The sequence below is a fragment of the Danio rerio genome, chromosome 7 (assembly GCF_052040795.2).
Source record: "Danio rerio strain M-AB ecotype USA chromosome 7, GRCz13ab, whole genome shotgun sequence".
Lineage (NCBI taxonomy): Eukaryota > Metazoa > Chordata > Actinopteri > Cypriniformes > Danionidae > Danio > Danio rerio.
Genome location: NC_141027.1, coordinates 7960472 through 7975873, shown reverse-complemented (window position 1 = coordinate 7975873; position 15402 = coordinate 7960472). Strand labels below are relative to the sequence as shown.

General features: G+C 37.5%; 1 protein-coding gene and 2 long non-coding RNA genes across 3 annotated transcripts in view; 2 read left to right on the top strand and 1 right to left on the bottom strand.

Moving 5' to 3' along the window:
- Positions 1 to 1110: 1110 nt before the first annotated feature.
- Positions 1111 to 4371, top strand: LOC141375435 (uncharacterized). The gene is made up of 3 exons (XR_015495313.1): positions 1111 to 1361; positions 1810 to 2563; positions 3132 to 4371. It is a non-coding gene; the product is annotated as an uncharacterized LOC141375435 (long non-coding RNA).
- Positions 4372 to 5141: 770 nt separating this feature from the next.
- LOC137496145 (uncharacterized) lies at positions 5142 to 8846 on the bottom strand. Its single transcript, XR_015495253.1, has 7 exons — positions 8790 to 8846; positions 7927 to 8426; positions 7501 to 7606; positions 6404 to 6530; positions 6142 to 6227; positions 5786 to 5828; positions 5142 to 5678 (listed from the first exon to the last, which is right to left on the bottom strand). It is a non-coding gene; the product is annotated as an uncharacterized LOC137496145 (long non-coding RNA).
- The window catches only part of parp14rs2.1 (poly(ADP-ribose) polymerase family member 14-related sequence 2.1), a 32738-nt gene continuing 25665 nt past the window's right edge, over positions 8330 to 15402 (top strand). The window contains exons 1-3 of the mRNA XM_087260159.1: positions 8330 to 8498; positions 8602 to 8729; positions 12224 to 13705. Of these exons, the coding sequence (XP_087116285.1) occupies positions 8330 to 8498; positions 8602 to 8729; positions 12224 to 13705 (1779 nt within the window). The remainder of the gene's footprint in view (positions 8499 to 8601; positions 8730 to 12223; positions 13706 to 15402) is intronic.

The following is a 15402-nucleotide window of genomic DNA, read 5'->3' as shown; positions in this document are numbered from 1 at the left end:
CAAAAACTAACCTTAGGGGTAGTTCACCCAAACGTTACATTTACTTACCATTTAATGAGTAACACAGAATTTAAATATGTACACTGAACTGCAAATAATCTTTACTTCAAAGTCTATACTGCCTGCACATATATTTAAGACTTTTCCCCTCTGCACTTTAATTATTATCACTATAAATGATCACAATCTCCCATATGATCTGATGATAGTACTTTTGTTTGATAGTAATGTATAGTGTGTGTATGGTATCTGTAAATGTTTAGTGTGTGAAATTGTTGGACAACCACTACACACACATTAAACAGGAAAATAAACATGTCTATAGCTTACTAAAAGCCTTTCTGTCTGTTCATATATTTTATATAAATGCAGAGCAGCAAGACCCATGGGATTTCATCAGCCACTCACCATCAGAGTCCTCAGTGGAAGCTGAGAAGAGCAGAAGAGGAAGCCAAGCAAGAGATGCCAGAAAAAAAGGGGGACGGAAATTATGTGTTATTTTGCTGTTTGAGTATAGGCAGGCGCAGTGGGTAGCACAATCGCCTCACAGCAAGAAGGTCGCTGGTTTGAGCCTCGGCTGGGTCAGTTGGCATTTCTGTGTGGAGTTTGCATGTTCTCCCCATGTTAGCGTGGGTTTCCTCCGGGTGCTCCCACAAGTCCAAAAATATGTGGTGACATTGGGTAAGCTAAAATTGTCCGTAGTGTATGTGTGTGAATGAGTGTGTATGGATGTTTCCCAGTGATGAGTTGCAGCTGGGTGGCAACACTGTGGCACAGTAGGTAGTGCTGTTTCCTCACATCAAGAAGGTTTCTGCGTGGAGTTCTCCCTGCGTTCGCGTGGGTTTCCTCCGGGTGCTCCGGTTTCCCTCACAGTCCAAAGACATGCGGTACAGGTGAATTGGGTAGACTAAATTGTCCGTAGTGAATGCGTGTGAGTGGGTGTGTATGGATGTTTCCCAGAGATGGGTTGCAGCTGGAAGGGCATCCACTGCGTAAAACATATGCTAGATAAGATGGTGGTTTATTCCACTGTGGCGACCCCAGATTAACAAAAGGACAAAGCCATAGAGAAAATGAATGAGTATAGGCAATGATAGACAAGACAATGTTTGATTAATATGAAGTGTTTTAAAATGCTTATTTATTAAAATAAAGGTTACAAAGTAAAGAAGAAATATATTGTGTGTTTGTATATTTATTTCACTGCCTTCAAGATTTTACATTGTAAACTAAAGGGAACAAGGGGGGAACAAATGTTGTATTTACCCTTTAACTACAGGTAACAAGAGAGGAACAAAGCTTCACTTTAATTTACAACCCTCAAATGTGGTATTTACCCTGTAAGTACAGGGACCAAGGGGGTAACAAAGCTTCACTTTAATTTACAACCCTCAAATGTGGTATTTACCCTGTAAGTACAGGTAACAAGGGAGGAACAAAGCTTCACTTTAATTTACAACCCTCAAATGTGGTATTTACCCTGTAAGTACAGGGAACAAGGGAGGAACAAAGCTTCACTTTAATTTACAACCCTCAAATGTGGTATTTACCCTGTAAGTACAGGGAACAAGGGGGTAACAAGGGAGGAACAAAGCTTCACTTTAATTTACAACCCTCAAATGTGGTATTTACCCTGTAAGTACAGGGAACAAGGGGGTAACAAGGGAGGAACAAAGCTTCACTTTAATTTACAACCCTCAAATGTGGTATTTACCCTGTAAGTACAGGGAACAAGGGGGTAACAAGGGAGGAACAAAGCTTCACTTTAATTTACAACCCTCAAATGTGGTATTTACCCTGTAAGTACAGGGACCAAGGGGGTAACAAAGCTTCACTTTAATTTACAACCCTCAAATGTGGTATTTACCCTGTAAGTACAGGGAACAAGGGAGGAACAAAGCTTCACTTTAATTTACAACCCTCAAATGTGGTATTTACCCTGTAAGTACAGGGACCAAGGGGGTAACAAAGCTTCACTTTAATTTACAACCCTCAAATGTGGTATTTACCCTGTAACTACAGGTAACAAGGGAGGAACAAAGCTTCACTTTAATTTACAACCCTCAAATGTGGTATTTACCCTGTAAGTACAGGGAACAAGGGAGGAACAAAGCTTCACTTTAATTTACAACCCTCAAATGTGGTATTTACCCTGTAAGTACAGGGAACAAGGGGGTAACAAGGGAGGAACAAAGCTTCACTTTAATTTACAACCCTCAAATGTGGTATTTACCCTGTAAGTACAGGGAACAAGGGGGTAACAAGGGAGGAACAAAGCTTCACTTTAATTTACAACCCTCAAATGTGGTATTTACCCTGTAAGTACAGGGAACAAGGGGGTAACAAGGGAGGAACAAAGCTTCACTTTAATTTACAACCCTCAAATGTGGTATTTACCCTGTAAGTACAGGGACCAAGGGGGTAACAAAGCTTCACTTTAATTTACAACCCTCAAATGTGGTATTTACCCTGTAAGTACAGGGAACAAGGGAGGAACAAAGCTTCACTTTAATTTACAACCCTCAAATGTGGTATTTACCCTGTAAGTACAGGGACCAAGGGGGTAACAAAGCTTCACTTTAATTTACAACCCTCAAATGTGGTATTTACCCTGTAAGTACAGGGAACAAGGGAGGAACAAAGCTTCACTTTAATTTACAACCCTCAAATGTGGTATTTACCCTGTAAGTACAGGGAACAAGGGGGTAACAAGGGAGGAACAAAGCTTCACTTTAATTTACAACCCTCAAATGTGGTATTTACCCTGTAAGTACAGGGACCAAGGGGGTAACAAAGCTTCACTTTAATTTACAACCCTCAAATGTGGTATTTACCCTGTAAGTACAGGGAACAAGGGAGGAACAAAGCTTCACTTTAATTTACAACCCTCAAATGTGGTATTTACCCTGTAAGTACAGGGAACAAGGGAGGAACAAAGCTTCACTTTAATTTACAACCCTCAAATGTGGTATTTACCCTGTAAGTACAGGGAACAAGGGAGGAACAAAGCTTCACTTTAATTTACAACCCTCAAATGTGGTATTTACCCTGTAAGTACAGGGAACAAGGGAGGAACAAAGCTTCACTTTAATTTACAACCCTCAAATGTGGTATTTACCCTGTAAGTACAGGGAACAAGGGAGGAACAAAGCTTCACTTTAATTTACAACCCTCAAATGTGGTATTTACCCTGTAAGTACAGGGAACAAGGGAGGAACAAAGCTTCACTTTAATTTACAACCCTCAAATGTGGTATTTACCCTGTAAGTACAGGGAACAAGGGAGGAACAAAGCTTCACTTTAATTTACAACCCTCAAATGTGGTATTTACCCTGTAAGTACAGGGAACAAGGAGGGAACAAATACTGTATTTACCCTTTAACTACAGGGAACAAAGAGGGAAGAAGCTGAACTTTAACATACTAGTGTATACTTGAACACTAAGAACAGAGTAAACTACAGCAGCAGTTTTTATTGATTGAAGACCAAATTACTAGATTTTTCTATAAAGCATCAGCTATACATTTACTGAAATGCAACAGTTAGCCCCCCTGTGCAACAGCAGTAAAGATGCGAGCCTGTTTTAATCTGCACTGAACCCTGACGGTAGGCCTATGTCATGCAAAGTTATTTGTTGATAGTGAGTTATGGAGACATTGATGGCTTTGGTGAGATCGACGAGTAAACATAAGGTAAGTAGTGTATGGAAATATATTTTTTATTGAATTGCAGATTTAAAATACAGTATACAATAAGGGTTCATAATTTCACAGGCTGTAAACCTTTTATTCATTAAACACCCCATATAAAACCCAAGCACTGAGTAAGAGTACTAATGTACTCATGCAGGTGCATGTACAGTACATTTGCAGATAGCAATAGGTTGTCACTGCATAATTCTTTATATGTATACAATACTTAAAGAAATGTACATCGTAAACTTAATATACTTATTTGCGTGATGAATATCTTATTGTTACTCCCTTTTACGCAAACATTATGGTTTGTTCTTTTGCAATTTAAAGAAAAGTACAACGTTATTTCACTGTACTTACGCTGTACCTTTCATGCTGAATATCTGGTTGTTACCCCCTTATTACCCAAGCATTACAGTTTGTTCCCTTATACTTACGTAAACGTTATTTATACTTACACTATAGGTACAGAAAAGTACACCGTTATTTCACTGTACTTACGCAGTAATTTTCGTGATGAACATCTGGTTGTTACCCCCTTTTTACCCAAGCATTATGGTTTGTTCCCTGATACCTACACATACGTTCATTATACTTACACAGTACGTACAGAAAAGTACACTGTAATTTCACTGTACTTACGCGGTACTTTGCGGGTTGTAAAAGAAAGCGTTACCATCTGCAGCAACTGTGTTATGCTATCATGTCAACATGGAGCAAAATCTCTGAGGAATATTTCCAGTATCTTGTTGAATCTTCGACACAAAGAATTAAGGCAGTTCTGAAGGATAAATGGGAAGTGTGCCTAATAAAGGTGAGTGTGTGTGTATGTATGTGTGTGTGCGTGTATATATATATATATATATATATATATATATATATATATATATATATATATATATATATATATATATATATATGAAATTAGTAGCCCTCCTATGAAATTTTATCTTATATCTATATTATTATTATTATTATTTTACCTGGCTACAGAACAAACCACTGTTGTCCAATCACTTGAAAAATTAACCTATTTAAGACTTTAAATTAAACTTTAAGCTGAATACTAGTTATTCAAAATAGCTAGTGAAATATTACACACTGTCATCATGGCAAAGCCAAAAGAGTATTATCACTTATATTAAAAATTACAATTTAAAATCTTATACTTTTGTCTTCAGCTGCACAGCAAAATATGGGGACCCAAAACAACTCTATGGGTGTTAATTTCAACACTTTGAAAGTGTCTCATGGGGTCCACTCAAAACAGAGTTAAATCAACACTTTCAAAAGGGTTGGCACATTGACACCGAAGAAAGGGTCAATTTTAACTCTGGGCAGAGTTAAAAAATGTAACTATATTTAACACCGCCTGGTGTAATATATTGTTATTTTATTCAACTCTCTTGAGTGTAAATATGGTAAAAAGGCAAAATAGACTGTAAATTACAAAAGAAAAAACATTTTATTTGAAAACATTCACCACTTCAACAATTCATTCAGTTTTTAAAATGCAACAATGTCAAATATGCTTTAAATGTTTTATTAGTACAGACAGTATAAACAAAATATGTATGACCAGTGCTCAATAAGGCTGTTTCAGTCCTTTGGTCCAAACTTGATGTGTTATCAGAGCAATTTGAAAGTTCAATATAGCGTCACTCATAGTTTTCTTCTGAACTCATAGTTTTCTTGTGAAATTACATTTTAAACAACTTGGCGTGCAAATCTTTCACTTCTGGTGTTTCCTTGGTCCTCCATATCAAACACAGCAGTTTAAATGAAGGTATAAATGCTGTAAACTTGTGTGAAAACAAACTGGAGCAAGGAAATCTCATCAAGCATGTCCTGTGAATGAAGTGCTTCCCAGCCACAGGATGACCTTTTTATCCATGACGATGTACAGTAGTAGCTGCTGATCGCTCGTCTGGTGGTTCCTGATGCACGGATATAGGGTGATGCTCATCTAAGAACTCTTCAAGACTTCAGCATGAAAAGAAAAATGTTTGAAAACAAACTGCAATCAAATTCTATGATATATTTAAAAGAACATTTAAAGTAAATAAAACATTCAAGAAATCTAAACTCACCTTTTGAAAATCTTCATGATGATCCACAACTTGACTCTCCCAGCTGGTTGAGGTGACAGGATATGGAAAAGTAGAAAAAACACATACATCACTGTTGGAATCTCCAAAAACAATTAGGTTAACCACTATGGCTAGAACTGGAAAAACAGGCAGCTGTCTGTCCAGAATCCTGAATTTAACACAACACTTGGAGCAAAATTTAGAGGAGCTTAACATCTTTTATATCATTTAGTGATGCTGACTTCCCCAAAATATTGGCCACAGTGTAAAAAATATTCATAAACTTCATAAACAACAGTTTTCTGTAAGCGTGTGCGTGCGTGCGTGCTTGTGTGCGCGCGTGCATGTTTCTTTACCAGATTCAACTTGTTAGGCCCTTTCAGGTCCAGTATTGACGCCACCTTTACTGGAGTCAAGCAGATGTTTCAGGTCCAAATATAATCTAAAATATTAGGATAAGCAGAAGAGGAAAAGTGCAAAGCAAAGAGCAAAACATTATTTAAGTAACAGTTCACCCACAATACAAAACTTATCACCTTCATGTCATTCATTATTCTTTAATGCTCTAATACCCTCTCAGCTTATTGTGAAACAAATACAGAACTTTATCAAACATACCTTCATTATTATCACCACATATGACCAAGAAGGTGTGCTTGGTCATTTCACCAACTCTGGAAATACACCATCCGTCTCTAATCAGCCACCGTCACAGGGTCTTGTGTTATTGTATAGAGAACTGTGGCTGTTAAAAAAACAACAAAAAATTAGTATCTAACACATATGCATAACCTTCAGATAAAAGGAGAGATGAACATCACAAAGTATGCCTCACATTTTTTTCAGATATCTTTTGACTCAGATGTTGATTATTGATAATAAATCTACAAATCAAACCTGTACCATCATTAGGCTGCTCAAATATGAATCAGTTGATTAATTTTACAGACAGGTGGCTGTTTACAACGCACTAAATTGTCTTTAATAAAAAGGAAATGTTGTGTACAGTACATGCTAAGTTTAGCCTATAGTTTTAAGCACAATATCATGCGGGAGAAAAAGCTTGACTAAGATGTTCCTGGCTACATAAATAGCCTAACTTACTAACGTCAGACATCCCGAGTTGGGAAAAGTAATTTTCGGGGGATACAGAGTTGATTTGCGGGAGGTAGCGGGAGAGATGAGAACCTGAAGAGCAATGGGATGAGTTGCGCGCGATGTACCTAAAGAGCGGTGGGGGTGACTTGCGCGCGACGTACCTGAAGAGCTGGGAGGGATGCGGTGGAGAGGGGTGTGCAAAGTGTTTAATGACCGGGCGGGAGACGCGCGATTTCCGGGAGATTATCATTCATTTGCGGGCATCTACTTGGGCATCTGGGAGTCTCTGTGCGTTTGCGGGATAACGTTAATGTTAGTCCCGCAACTTCCGGGAGACTTCTGTAACCTTAAATGCCTGAGAAAGTGCAAACGCGGTCATTTAAAGACATTAATGTTAACATTCCGACTTTAATGGTTGTCAACGCTTAATATAATTCAAGCGTACGTTATCACGCGAGTCTATGAACTAACGTTAACGGTATATGGACGGCCACGAATGAACCAGTTTAAAAGGGCCGCGGTGTTTAAAATAACCAAATTAACGTACACGAATAACAAACAATCATATGTTTTAGTCAGGAAGCCTTTTACAAGTAAGCATATGTTAATTTACTCACCAGATATGTTTTAGAAACTCTTCAGAGCTTATGGAAACCGTCCTCTGTTGCATCCGGGCAGAGTAGGCTAACGTTAGGCTGCTCCGGGGAGTCCCTCGCTAGTTTGCTTCAAATTAAAGGAGAAGTGTCGATTTTATTTTACAGATGGGTAACAACGCACAAAATGGCATTAAGCGTAACAGAAATGTGTTGAACATGTACATTTGATGTTTTTATGCACTATGTATGCGTGAGCATATATAAAAACATTCTTGAAAAGAAGTGAATAGTAATGCAGTTAAGCTAGATACACAAACGACCATGAATGAACTGCAGAAGATTAAAATTGTCACTCCATTCTAAAGTTATTAACTTAACAATATGTTTACAACTGTATTTCCTCAAAGAAAGTCAGTAAAATACCAACATTTAGGTAGTTTGACTCACCAGTTGCTGTTCTAAACCTCAGATGAAAAATGGCGTCTGGAAAATTCTTCAGTGACTGGGGCTGCATGAATTCCCGGATGTTGGAAATAACACCACCAAGAGTTGAAAAGATAACTCCTTGATTTCGCACTGAATAAAATCAATTCTAACTCTTATTATATTCATTTATCAAAATCTAACTCTTTAACGTCAACACTTTACTCTGAAATGCTTCAACACCGAGAATTTAACTCAGATGAATTTGCTGTGTGTATTTTGTTTTCTGGGGGCACTCTTCAAGCTCACAGCATCACGAGGAAGCTGGAGGAGTGTCTTAGTTAAAACCTCAGAGCCAAAGTAAAAATGAAAGCATGAGCACCTACTGTTAGTATCCTCACCTCAAAGCTCAAACAACAGATGAAAAATGGAGAACTACCTGTACGATGTGTTTTTTGAGGCCAGTAATCTCTCTGATGTGGCACTTGAACACATAAAAAGATACTTCAAAGTAAGAAGTCGATCTGGAGGAGGAGAGTGTGTGGTCAGCAAAGTGGATAAAGACATCTACAAGATCAGTTTTGTAAATCAAAATGGTAAGCATGCTTTTCTTGCCATAAAATTCATTATTGTATCACAATTTATCTAACCAAAAAAAAATATTGAAAATAAATGCTCCTAAAAATGTTATATTCACAGCCCAAGAAAGGGTGCTAAACCGGAAGGATCATGTCATAAAAATAAATAAACAAGAAGAAATCCATGTTTCAGTAAGACGTGAAAATGATTTTAAATGCAGCGAACAACCAAAAGCATCTGCTAATCAGGTAAGTGTCAGAATAATAAAATAAATAGATATTAAGCTTCTATTTATGTGTTTGTTCTACCTTTTATTTCCTTCTGATAAAAGACAGTCAAACCTGTTTTTCAGAATTCTTTACTCTGTTGAAAGAACTGAGAACACGCCTCTTAGAAGTTCTTTTAAATCATACAAACCACTGTGCAGCCTCAGAGCTTGATTGAACAATTCAAAAGTAATAATTTCTCATAAGATAAGACAACTCAGTCTCATGAATAATATTTGGACACCAATGTGATCAGTACTTGCAGTCACATGACGCGTTACAACTTGACATAACCCATGAAATTAGAGGAACAAAGCTTAAAATTTGCCAGTACCCCCTGGTACCTAGTACCACCTACAATTAAAGCTAAAAGGTGTTAATATTGACTTAATTGATGTTCAACACACGTAAATCTCATAATCTCTCAGAAAATATAGGTATTCAAAATGAGCCAGGACAGACTGTGTCCGTTTCATCAGGAAATGCAAGACAAAAAGGATTTGAGTTATGAGGGCAGTGTGTGTGTGTGTGTGTGTGTGTTAATGCACATAATAAATATAATACTTACTCCCAGGGCCATTTATATCAAAGTTGGTATTTAGCTGCACCATGTTGGTGTTTCATAACATCTAATTTTTACAAGGTGGGTTGTTAGCCCAATGCTCAACCCCCAACCTGGAGAACTACGACATATACACTTTAGTTGCCCAATTCACCTATAGCCCATATGTTTGGACTTCTTTTTTTTTCATCCTTGGCTTATCACATACATGCCTGTAGTTTGGTCGCATTCTCTTTCATATTTGTAGTTTGTCCAGGAGCGCCGGCAGGATTTCATTCCAAGGTACGCACAAATCCAGCACCGCCGCACCCCCTTCCGATGGCTGTTATTTCAGTATTCAAACATTAAATAACAAATGCATCAAGTAAAATAAAAACAAATATTTTTTATAATTTAGCAAAATTATGCTTTTTTTATCTTTGCATTTTTATTATTTTATTTTGTTAGTTTTAATATTTTGTCTTCGTAATTAAAGCTATAGACAAATTCCTGCTTGACATTTTAGAAAATATTTTGCGTAGCTACCCAGTATGTATTAAAGATCACTGAGAACAAAAAAAAAACAGAAACATGTTAAATGGCCCCATAAATGTCCAAATTATATTTAACCGAATCGTAAAAATTTGTGAAAATTGCTTTTTATTTTTATAAAACATTTTATTATTATTTTTTGAGTTAAAACTATACCGGCAATTAAGAATCCATGTTTATTTTATTTATTCTTTAATTTGACCTGTTTATTGGTGCATATATAATTTTACTCATACAACAGTACCTTGGACAGCAAAGCTTTCAAACACAACCCCAATAAAGTAATGAAAGATAAGACTTTCTCCGGTGACGGCTTTCTCTCAACATGCCGTAACCGTCCTTCGGGTGGTGTAGCCAGCATTAAATCAGAAAACAAGACGTCTGGCTTGACAGAAGTGCAGTTATTTCCTCGTTGTTCATAGAGTCTGTAAGTTCGTGTTTCATGAATATAGTATACGATTGTGAACATCAATAATGTTAAGCTTGTCTATTCGATGCACAGCAGAAAAAAAAGTCTTTCAGCAGCACTAAAAAAAGTGTTGCATGCAGAACTGTTGCAAACAATTTATTTGTGTTGAATTTAAACAAACAAATTAAGTTCAATAATGTTTAACTTAATTTGTTTGTTTAAATTCAGCCCAAATAAATTATTTACAACCACTTAACGTTAAAAAAATTGAGTAAATCCAAGGAATCATCTTTACATAATTTTTTTTCAATGAGTGCATGTAAGCTGTTGGTTAAGTTCTCTCTCGGAGTCCTCAGTGGAGAAACAACCGTAAACATACCCAAGTATTCTCAGAACGATTTGGCACGATAGTGGAAAAGCAGGCAGCTGTAGTGTATACTGTTTAATAATCAATTTAAATAATGTCACAAATAAATAAATAAATAAAAAGCGGCATTAATTCTCGCCCTTTCGTAGTAGGTACGCACAGTGCGTACAGCCGTACGGCTGCAGGCGCCACTGAGTTTGTCCACAATCATGTTATTCTGTGTCCTAACAATATGCAACATTACAAGATTCCAGTGATCAAGCCATTTGTCTGTATGCACCGGACCCAGACAAAGCAGAAACACTTTCATGTTTTAACCATAGACTGTAAAATATAGGTTTTACCTTTATATTGGCTAGTTATTTTATTTTCAAGCTCTGAGGTAAACTGTCTGCTGCTACTTTAAGTATGGCTATGAATAAAATGGTATAAAATATTATTCAACCTCACAGTGGTAACATTTAACTCTACATAAAGCACAAAATCAGCATCTCAAGTTATCGTTGTCCTAGTAGGTGTTTCTGTGTGGAGTTTGCATGTTCTCCCTGTGTTGGTGTGGTTTTCCCCACAGTCTAAACACAGTCCAAGGTGAATTGGATGAACTAAGTTGCCTGTGGTATACGAGTGCGTGTGTGAATGTAAGAGTGTATGGGTGTTTTCCAGTACCGGGTTGCAGTTGGAAGGCCAACCGCTGCGTAAAACATGCTGGAACAGTTGGCAGTTCATTCTGCTGTGGCAACCCCCGATAAATAAAGGACTAAGCCGAAGTAAAATGAATAATATTATTTATGTGAAGTTTATTTATAAACAAATGTCGAGAGGATCACGTGCTTATGATTGTTCACAGCTGTTCCAATTTTAGCTAATGACTGATTATCCTATCAGACGATCCTTAACTCACTATAAATAACCAGACTTTTCTCATCTCAATAGCTTCGTCTTGAAGAAACCCCCCCCACCCAACCCTACTTTTCCTCCTTTCAAACAGGCGACACAGTGGCCAGTGATTAGCACTGTTGCATCACAGCAAGAATCGTTCTCCCCGTGATCGCGTGGGTTTTCCCCAGGACCTCCAGTTTCCTCCCACAGTTCAAAGACAAGCATCCTAAACAATTAATCCAAAATATTTTAGCCAAACTCCAAGTACACCTTCTCAGCATCCATATCTGACACTTAGCTACAATAAGCAGGAGGGGGAGTCATCGAGATCTACCTGAGCTCAAACTCCCCTCTTGCCTTGCAACGGGAGGGAGCCCAGGGCTCGAGGATCTTATAAGCTAAGGGCTCTCTCCCAGGACAGCACGCCAAACTAGCTTTATAATCTATCATCATTCACTATTTTCAGTTAGCACATAATGTCAATGATTTTAATTGTTGGAGTGTTTGTTTAAAACTGGCTGAATCAATATTACATTAGCAGTAACAGAAAGTAACATTACATTTGTTGATCGTGTACATGTGTTTTTAGATCATGCAACTAATTAGAAAGTTACAGTTATTTCTTGTCAATGTAATTTCTTATTTGTTTCTGGGCAGCCAAATGCAAGTAAAATCGGAATCATTCAACATTCAATTCCTTGTTTTTGTTGTTTTGTTTTGTTTTTTAGAAAGTCTACAAATTGGACCAATATCTTCTACGATTTTTCACTGACTGTAAAAAGCCATATTCACAACTGGAGAAACTCCTCTCTGCTCTTTCCAGCACCTTTGAGATCAACATTGAGGCAGAAGAGTTGGTGGTGCTGAGGAATCCGGCAGCTGCAGATGTTTGTCCACTAAAGCAATGGGAACTTGGTGTGGACCAAGTGGTTGATCAGCTACAGTTTCACTATACTGTCCACTTTGAGGTTGAAAGAGACAAATATGCAATTCTGGAAAAAAACTGTTCCAATCAAAACGAGGACTTAAAAATCTATTTTGAAGAAGGGGCATGTTTGGCTGTGGTGGTCGGAGAACAAAATCAAGTGGACGAGATTTTAAAATCTACTAGCCACACACAGGAACAACAGCAGGTCAAACAAGAGTGTTGCGTGTCTGAGAAACAATTTCCCCTCATCAAAGAGCAGTTTGAGTCATACATAACGTCTAATTTACCCGAACTTCAGATTGCACATGAACAATCAGGTGTAATCATTTTAAAGGGTCTGGAGAAAGATGTCCAAGAAGGTGAACAAAAGCTTTCAAAACTGAAAAAAGAGATCCAGGAGAAAAGGGTTCCATCCAATCATGCTCTTATGACCTTCTTGGATTCAAGCGATGGTATAAAACACTTCCAGAGAAGATTTCAGCAGAGCCTCTACAGCCCAGTAATGCTCGAGACTTCAGGATCAGATCTGCTTCTGTTGAGTTTGTCTGATGGAGCTCTTCAGGAGGCAGCTGCTGCCATTCAGAGAGACCTGAGCTTGGAGATTATACACTTAAATAACACTGAGAAGTCATCAGCGTTTCCTACGCTAAAGGAAGAGTTGAGTAAAGCGGTCAAGCAGGCCAATCGTGAAAGTGTAAAAGTGGAGCTGAAATACCAGAATGAGTCAAGTTCTGATGCCAAAGTGCAACTGGTCGGCTTCACTACTGAAGTTAATGAGCTGAAGAACATGTTACTTCAATATAAAATAAACCATCAGATACATCAAGAACGCCTGCTACTTGAATACCCAGAGATGGCAAAGCATTTCTCTGAGATCATGTCGATGGCTGGTGTGAAGGAGTGCAATGGAGTGGAAATAAGGCCAACATGTTCGCCTTCCCCATGCGTCCACCTTACAGGACCTCGCTGTGAAGTTGAGAGCTTAAAGGAAACCCTTGTGTCATTTCTTCGCAGTCTTGTGACTAAAAAATTTGAAGTGAAAGGACCTGGAGTTCAGCAGTTTTTTCAAGGTGATGGTGAACAGACTTTGAAATTAGTGAAGAATTCTTATATGGTTGGGATTTTTCACGTTGATGATGGGCAACCAACATATCAAGTTTCCAGATACTCAACCAGCTTGAGTTATTCTGGCCTAGCATCTGCTCCATCAACCCATCAGTCTCCAGTCTATGAGACTAAAGTTCACATTAATGTTGCGGTTGGAAGCCTTGAGCAGCAACAGGTATGGCTAAACATGGGCAGGTCCCTTGTAGTTAATGATTCAAAAACCACACAAACCAAAGGCAAAAATAATCCATTCAACTTCAGTTGAACAAATCTGAGAAAATGGGTTTGAGGAAAGTACATTTTTATAAGTTGAAACCAATAGTCATATGGCTTAATGTTTGACATAAGCGCATAATGTTAAAGGCATACGTCACCCCAACATGAAAATCTTTCATTACTTAACCCTTTGTCATTCCAAACTCTTAAGACCTGTTTTTATAAAAAAAAAATTACATTTTAGATGAAATCCGAAAGCACTCCGATCCTTGATAGACAGCAAAGATTCCTGAAACATTAAGGGCCCTATCATACACCCGGCGCAAGGTGTGACGCAATAGTTGTTTTGTAATATTGTAATCCTTTATATTTATATCCTATATATATCCTTATTATATCCTATATTAATATTTAAATTCTTTTTAATATGTAAAGATATTTGCATATTTCTCTACATCTTGTGTATATTAAGCAGTGCGGTTGGTTTTGGTCTATTGAAAAATCTATTATAGTTTCTCAAAATAGCAATGCGCCAACAATGCGTCTCAGAACGCCTTTCTTTTTAGAGCAGAACACCTATGGGAGCACATATGAGCGCTAATGCATTTGCTATTTAAACAGCATAGCGCAACGCCTTAAAACGACTCTTGCGCCAAGGTGAAACTAGCAAACATGTTATTTTCTAGCCTACATAAATATGAAAAACAACTGCTTTTTTTGCCTTCTTCATCTCCTGATGCTTTTTCAGTTCATTCATAACTATTTGCTTTTGTATAATGTTATTATTATTAGCAGTATTATGTATTATATCCATATTTATATTTGGTTTATTAAAAACAAGCTTAGATTTGTCCACCTGCAGGTTTTAGACCATATGGGGCACAACATGAGTATTTGGATGTAACTCAGTTTTTAGTCACACTTTGTTATTATTGTTCATTTATTCGCTTGCTGGAAATTAGAACTGAATTTAGAAATAGTTTTGAAACGAATCTTTGCGCTTAACAAACCAAATAAATTATTTATAGGCTAATTGATGTTTGTGCGTAAAGGTTTTCCTATCCACGAGAGTTAAAGTGATAGTAGGTAATTTATCTCTTATTCTCGCGCTGCAGATTCTCTGTTTAACTGTTTTCTTGCTAGTGAAATGGTCAGTTTTTCCACTTACACTTACTTTATGTCATGTAAATAGCGAATGCGCTCATGGCGCGACGCAGCTGGCTCTTAAAGGGAATGGGAGATGAGACTCTGGTTGGTTTATTCTCAAAACAAACCTATAACTCATTAAGAAAATTAACTCAACCCTTTTAGACCATGCGCCATGGCGCAAAGCGCATTTTCCATCTTTAAATTAGCAAAAGTGGAAAGCATTTGCGCCCTGCGCTCTGCGCTTTGCGCATGGACCGTCAAAATAGAGCCCTAAAAGTCCAGAAAGGTCATAAAAATCTTCAGAACAGATCATAAATATTTTGTCCAATATTATTCAACTGTTTCTTCTCTTTGTTTTCAGTTCAGGAGAGACCTGTGCTTTATATGCATTGCATACTATATACATAAAATCTGTATGCACCCACATTTTGTTTTAATAGAAGAAGTCACTTGTGTGCATTTTGGGTATACATCAGCAGTGACATGCATATTGATCTTCTGAATGTG